A 7,467-nucleotide genomic window follows, 5' to 3' on the forward strand; every position below is an offset into this window, starting at 1 on the left:
TTGAGTAGGTTATTCTCTCAGCTTCTCCGTCTGCCTCTGGTGAGTCAAGAATCTTTTTTCTCTTTTGCCTCTTCTTTGAAGGGGGCGGTCTAATCCTTCCCAAGGAGCCTGAGGAGGTAGATCCTCTCCTCGTTCTCGATCCTGAGTCCACGGAGACAATTTCCACATCTCCATCTCTTGGCGTCATGGGCCTATACTGTTCCTCCATTTGGAAAGTGGGCACGAATTCTACCTCCATTCTACCTCTGTGGTCCTTTGTCCGCTTTTGCCTTCCTAGACCTAGTCACAGGAGTCTCGGACAGTGCCTCCTCGTAATATTCAGCCGATGTGGGTGAGGAGGGTAAATCACTCCCGCTACCCTGCCGAAGTCCAAGCATTTCCCCATCTAGTTGGATTCTTTTAACGCTGACTATAGCAGGCTTGAGCAAGGGCCTCGTCATAGCCCCTGCCCCACTCCCAGCACTTGTTGTCGACACGGGGGGAGAGGGACAAGATTCCCCCGCGCGCCGTTCCCCAGGGCTCCGATTTTCTGGAGGGGTTTTGTCCTTTTTCATTGTCCTATCCATATTGTTTATTTAGTTGTTTGGAAAACCGCTGAAGCTTGATAATTCATTATAAGCTCTTTCTCCGCAGAAACAGTATTGTACGCTCGCAAAGGGGCGCAACACTGCAGTGGAAAGATGCCTATATACGGTACTTACCGTCACCACACTTTAGCTTTGCAAACACCAGAGGCCGGAGGAGGAGTATAACTCACTCGACTCAACAATTCCCTGGTATGGGAGAGCCTACACACTATAATATAAGGCGCACTCGCGACCCAAACTCGGCTTAATATTAAATTAGTTCCCTAAGATTAACTTAACATTAACTTAATAACTATATCAGCTAATACGTCTACCTAATACTAATAATAATGATGATTTTAACGCTGTATAGTTTAACACTAATCTTTAACACTAGAACTAACAACAAACGTTATACCGAACTCATTAACTAATCAAACAAAATAACTATTAACCAATAATAATAATAATGATAACTCTATATACAGCTAACTAATCACCTTCAACAACATTATATATCATCTCTATTTTAGATCCGGCGGTAACTCTGTTGGTGCTCTCGTGGGTATCCAACCATCTTCATATCGTCCGTATTTATGTTCTATACCAGGTATTCATAGGGACTCGAAAAGAACTTTAATTAATAGCACCCTTCTACTGTAGCCCGAATCTGGCAGGTAAGTTACCTTGATATAACAATAGTAGTAATAATATTAACACTTTGTTCTAGATTGGCTTGCCGCCGATCCCCATCAACAATTACGAGCACTCAACAACCCCAGCTACTCAACTGTAGTTTTATTGTATTTAATACTTCACGGCGCAATCTCATAAAAATTCAATTTTAGGTACGTTACTTTCCTCTCATATATACGCGCTATCAATGTCCGCCGCAGCCCAGACAGTAGCCCGCCTTTACCACCGTCAGTCATCGATTGTGACCGCATATAATCGACGACCAGATCATTTGACAGGGAATTTATTTCTTTCCTGCATTTATGCACGTAACCCGCCAATCACGTTCTATATTGTAATTCCATCTAAGTTCAGCTCCAAATACGTCGCCAACCTCTCTCATGAGCTCACAGTCAATGCCTAACGCGGTCCGAACAAAGATTCTGTATTCGAGGTTCTGTATCTAGGTTTCATGGAAATCCGGCTTTATGTATGTCGCCCGCCCCTCATGCATACGTACAGTCACGTTCGACGCGATCCGAGTGATCAATACGGGTAATACAAACTCAGTTTAGATATTGAGTACTCTATGACAGCATGAAATATAAGATAATTTTATATCTTAGGTGCAAAGCAATGCAAAGCAAAGCCATGCCCAAACCTTCTCGGTGTCAGGTACTCTCATGTTGCCGCGGCCAGGCGAGTCGGGGTCTTAACTGTACTTGCCCCCCGCAGGTTTCGGCTATGCTCCGCCCGACGCTTATGTACTATGGTTTTACAAGACAAGGACGGAGGAGAGAGACAGACAATCTAAAGTCCAGAGTCACGCACACGGGCCTCTTTTACGGGCCGTGAGCGCTCACACAATTTAATAGAATCAATAAGAGATCCCCGTGAGACGCCAGCAGTCGGTCCCCTCTCACCCAGGGCCAGGCACAAGGGGATCCTAACCCCACCTGTCAGTCTGGTTTTCCGCTCAAGCCCAGGGAAAGCGCCCTGAAATAAATTCACAGAGCACAAAACAGAGGAGGAAAAAGCAGCACTTCCGCGTTCCGCAAAGCCCTGCTCCACGTCAGATCAGCACCGGAGCAGGATTTGCAATCACCTGCCACAGCACGTGGCACTCACGCAAGTGCACCCTCCCGCACGTCTACACCTGAGGGTAGGGATGGGCGATACAGTATCGATATTTTGAATATCGATACTTTTAAACTTTTTTATCAATATTTTGTATCGATATTTTATCTTTTGATATTTTCATGTATCGATATTTGAACAAGAATATTGAACTTCCGATACAGTCCGTAAATTTGCATAGCTGCATAACCATATGCATATAGAAAATTATCGAATCGCATTTCTATTATAAAGATGCATAAAATGTGATTGGATAATTGTCTTATGCATATGGTTATGCAAGTTTGTATGGATTCTATGGATAAGCACTAAGCAACCTACTAATGATTCCTACACACAAGATGCGGCAACATATATATGTGTGACCTAAGAAGCAGCAACCAATAAGCTTAAAGCCTAAGAACCTAAGAACAAAACGATACGTTGATTGGCTACACGTCACGTCTTCCCGCGCGGCAAATTCATTCCGTCTGTGATGTACATACAGATGTAGACTGTCTATGTATAGAAATCATAAATAAATAAGATAATATTGAACGATAGTATAACGGTTATATTATTTACTGTCATCAAGTCTAAACGCATATTTTCAATTAACCCTTCTCTCTATAATCAAAAATTCCACTTAATTTCAATAACCGGGGTACCCAAGTACCCACGCAGAGATTTTCTATTCGAATGTAGAAAAGGTTCCCTAGACCGGTTTTCGATCCTTCGGTCTAGCTTCCCGCGTCTTCGAACAATAGTGCACAGTGTGTGGCAGCTGTTTTGACCTCCCCATCCCTTCTCTTGTGCGTAGAAACAAGTTTGAACGTGTGTAGCTCAGTTTCAAAACGTCCGTTGTGTCGAGAACGTCTAGTTGTGCAACAGCAATATATATTTAGTGTACCGTATACAATTAATATTTAGTGTACTGTGCAGTATATAAAAAATATGGAGGTTCTATCTGATAGCATCAATTATTCAGACAGCGAAGATGACGATTGGTTCCCGAAGGCCACCAAACAGTCAGCAATAAATGAAGAAATTTCAGATGTTGATTGCAATGGTATGCTTAGGAATTCTGCTGTTAAATTTTTAATAAATTATTTTTATATGATATTGTAAATAAAGAATTTATGTATTTTTAGTTGAAAATAGAGAGAGCGAGATAGAGGAAGAAGAAGAAAGCAGCAGTGACAGCAATAACGAAAGTCAAGTCGAATCGTCATCGTCCGCGAACACTTTTGTCACTAAAGATGGAACTGTGTGGAATAAATTACCACCTGCTCATCACCAGACTCCATTGCACAACATTGTTCGTCAAAGAAGTGGCGCACACTGATTAACAGAAACAATGTCTGTTTATGACACATTTAAATGTATATTGTCTAATGAAATGATTGACATTGTTCTAAGACACACGAATAAGAAGGCAAGAAAAGTTTATGAGGCGTATAATACCAATCATCCTTCAAAAAAACAACGTAAATGGATTGATATTACTGAACGCAAGTTTGATGCATTCTTGGGACTTTTTATAACTTCTGGTGTAAATCAATCAAATGCACAAAATACAATGCATATGTGGAAGACGACCTCATATCCATTATATCGTGCAAGCATGGGTATAAATCGATTTTGGAACATCTTGCGATTTATTCGTTTTGATGACGCAAATACACGACAAGAACGTCAGCAAATCGATAAAGCAGTACCCATACGTGATATATGGGCAATGCTCAATTCAAACTTGCAAAAATACTACAAGCCAACTGAAAATTTAACAGTAAACGAACAATTATTTCCATATCGCGGTCGGACTAAATTCACGCAATATATTCCATCAAAACCTGCCAAATATAGAACAAAAATTTGGTGGATATGCGATGCTGAAAATTATTATCCACTCACTGGACAGATTTATATGGGGAAATCATCCACACGTCGAGAAATAAATCAAGGCGAAAGAGTAGTGAAAGACTTGGTCGCTCCATACAAAGGATCCGGACAAAACATTACAACGAACAATTTTTTTACAACTCTGCCACTGGCAAAACATCTGCTGTCATGGAATTTAACGCTAGTAGGGACCTTGAAAAAAAATAAACCTTATATTCCTCGAGAAATGGCACCATCTAACTCACGTGAAGTACTTTCCACAATATACGGATTTCAAAACAACGTAACAATTTGTTCCTACGTTCCGAAAAAGAAAAAATCAGTTATTTTACTATCAACAATGCATCACGACATCGCAACTTCTGGAGAAAAAAACAAACCTGAGATTGTACATTTTTATAACAAAACAAAATCTGGCGTAGATGTAATGGATAAATTACTTGGAGAATATTCAACACACAGAAAAACAAATAGATGGCCTCTTGCATTGTTTTATAATATACTGGATATTGCTGCTCTTGCTGCCTACCTCATTTATATGGCAAATAATGAAATGATAAAAAAAAATGATGCACGCAGCACATTTTTGCGTCAATTGGGAAAAGAATTATGTCTTCCAATAATTCAAGATCGATCGCAAAACATGCAAATAATGAGACACTTTGCCACGAGATCAGGCATCGAATGCATGTTACAAAAACCTGTAAATGTTATCGACGAAACTACTTTGCCTTCCACATCTACAAATGCAGTAAGGGACTCGACAGGAAGAAAGAAAGTTATTGGTGCCTGCTATATATGTAGCAGCAAAGAAATTCGAAAACGCAGAAAAACTAGAAAAGCTTGTGTTGACTGCAATAAACCGGTTTGTGACGAACATTGTCAAAATATAACTAAATGTATGATTTGCTTCGAAAATAATTAAAAATTCAGAAATATTTTGTTTAAATAAAGTACTTTTATTATTTCTAGCATATTTATAAATTAATTATATTTTATCATCCAAATATACCATAGGACATTCTCCCTTTTACAGTTTTTTAATATAAAATGTATGGGTACCCGGGTACCCCGGTTATTGAAATCGTGTGGTTAACTTTAACGACTAGAAAATTAATATTTTTTCATGACAAGTTTTTAAACAACTAGCTAAATTTACGTGAAATTGTCTAAATAATGGGGAACCGGAGCCGTTTGGCGCTATTTTGAGTGAAAGTCATTGATATTAAGACAAAAAGTACGAAATGGATACCCGGGTACCCGGTTATAGAAAGAAGAGTTAAGAAGATTTATCAAGAAGAAAGGCATCATATATTATTCAATCTTAAGACAAGGTTGATGGCGTTGGTGCCGTTGATGGTGGTGCTATATATAAAAAAGAAGAGGATGAAGGCAGAAATGAGGATTGAGGAAACATATGTGTATACCGCCGTGCGTATAAACTATAAATTCGTTCATTTTCTCACGTAAAAAAAAATCTGCAGTTCTACAGTGTACGGTGTGTAATGTTATACTGTGCACACTTGACTACATATGATACACGACAAGCAATTGCAATAATTGCACGGATTTAATTAAACAAAAAGGTACATACTTTTTTATTTATATATACATACATCGTAAATAACCTCAATACGTTAATACTGAACGGTTATTGTTCGTCAAAAGAAATCGTCTAAAACGCATATTTTTTTATTAGGAAGGTCGTTAAGAAAAGAGGTATCATATAACTTCGAGGAGAGGTTGCTATATAAAATTGATGAAGAGAAAGCACGTGTACCGTCGTGCGCAGTACACACGTGCTTTCTTGCGTAAGAAGAAGGAAACAATAACAATTTTGCACACAGTTGCACTGTGCATACTACGGTCAATGGAAGACAATTACATAAATTAAAAACAAAAAGGTATATACTTTGTATTTAATTATTAAATAATATTTTATAAATGTGTTTAAATGATTCTCACTTCTTTTGGAATGGATTTCTATGGCTAAAATTGGATTGGTCAATTTTTTTGCATTTTGTATTGTATTATTTGTAATTCAGTGTATAGTACGTGATTACTATTTGGTAATATTTTTCTAAATTTTATAGAGGTTATGCGTGTATTTATATAATATTGCATGATATATTCAGTTGAAAAAGGAAATTAGGGAGAAAAATCGAAGCCTTCTTACATTTTCCACTGCTACTCTACTCGCTTCATGCTCTTATTCTATAACAGTACTTATCTCGCATTATCTTATTTGCATGCATTAATTTAACATTATTCTTTGTCATTTAAATGTACTTCTTAAATCAATTTTTTCTATGTACAGTGCCGCCGTCCAAAAGTAATTGTTGGAAATATTTTATTTGAACCAGTGAAGATGGCAGATGTAACATTTGTCAACAGATTATAAAAACTTCAGGAAATACAACGAATTTACGTTTTCATCTAAACCGAGCACATCCAAAGGTACAGTTTCAGATGAAGAGGAACAAAAATGATAAAAAAGTATAATTACTTTTTATATAAAAAATTAATTAAATTATATTTATTATAAAATAATGTAAATAAATATTTTAGCCACAAGATGAAACTGATATGGATATTGTGGATGATGATTCTAATGTAATGGCGAAATCTTCTGAGACTCCTGATTCTCCTGGTTCTCCAGCTTTATCAACTTTATCAAGCATATCAAATCAATCAGAGGCATCAGTTGTATCATTACCAATTGTAAAAAGAAAACAAGTTACTCTTGATGTTACTTTCCAAAATCAAAAATCATTTTATGGTATGCATATAAATTTTAAATAAAAATCTACCTTTGAAAGTAATTTATTAAATATTTAAGAGTAAACTACAATATTTATTTTATTTTGTTTTTTTCTTAATTTTAGATGGAGGATCAAAAACCGCTGAGTTTACCAATAATCTCATTTTCATGATAGCTAAGGATAACTTACCAGTTTTGCGACAGTGGAAAAAGAAGGTTTTCAAACCTTCATGAAAATAGTTGCGCCGTTGTATAAAATTTCCAGTCGGAAAAAATTACAAGCTTGGTAGAAGAAAAGTATGAGTTTTTGTCAAGTATGATAAAAACTCAATTTTCAGACGTTAAAAATCTATGTTTAACAATCGACATTTGGACAGATACATTAAACACAAAGAGTTTTTTAGGTCTTACAGTTCATTATGTATAAAGTGAAACATAAATCTGTAA

At 37.1% G+C, this 7,467-nt stretch overlaps 3 protein-coding genes across 3 annotated transcripts in view; 2 read left to right on the forward strand and 1 right to left on the reverse strand.

Annotated features, from left to right (window-relative positions):
• LOC105448734 (netrin receptor UNC5C-like) overlaps positions 1 to 238 on the reverse strand; it is a 44,641-nt gene extending 44,403 nt beyond the window's left edge. Inside the window, exon 1 of the mRNA XM_011687476.1 lies at positions 35 to 238. Coding sequence (XP_011685778.1) covers positions 35 to 238 — 204 coding nt within the window. The remainder of the gene's footprint in view (positions 1 to 34) is intronic.
• Positions 239 to 3,229: 2,991 nt separating this feature from the next.
• On the forward strand, positions 3,230 to 3,825 carry LOC105448711. Its single transcript, XM_011687456.1, has 2 exons — positions 3,230 to 3,426; positions 3,509 to 3,825. The coding sequence occupies exons 1-2, from the start codon at positions 3,312 to 3,314 to the stop codon at positions 3,700 to 3,702; spliced, it is 309 nt and encodes a 102-aa protein (XP_011685758.1). The 5' UTR covers positions 3,230 to 3,311; the 3' UTR covers positions 3,703 to 3,825.
• On the forward strand, positions 3,715 to 7,254 carry LOC105448735 (piggyBac transposable element-derived protein 4-like). The gene is made up of 3 exons (XM_011687477.1): positions 3,715 to 5,124; positions 6,828 to 7,038; positions 7,145 to 7,254. The coding sequence occupies exons 1-3, from the start codon at positions 3,715 to 3,717 to the stop codon at positions 7,252 to 7,254; spliced, it is 1,731 nt and encodes a 576-aa protein (XP_011685779.1).
• Positions 7,255 to 7,467: the final 213 nt, after the last annotated feature.

Source organism: Wasmannia auropunctata, unplaced genomic scaffold (genome assembly GCF_000956235.1).
Source record: "Wasmannia auropunctata unplaced genomic scaffold, wasmannia.A_1.0 LD336083.1, whole genome shotgun sequence".
NCBI classification, from domain to species: Eukaryota; Metazoa; Arthropoda; class Insecta; order Hymenoptera; family Formicidae; genus Wasmannia; species Wasmannia auropunctata.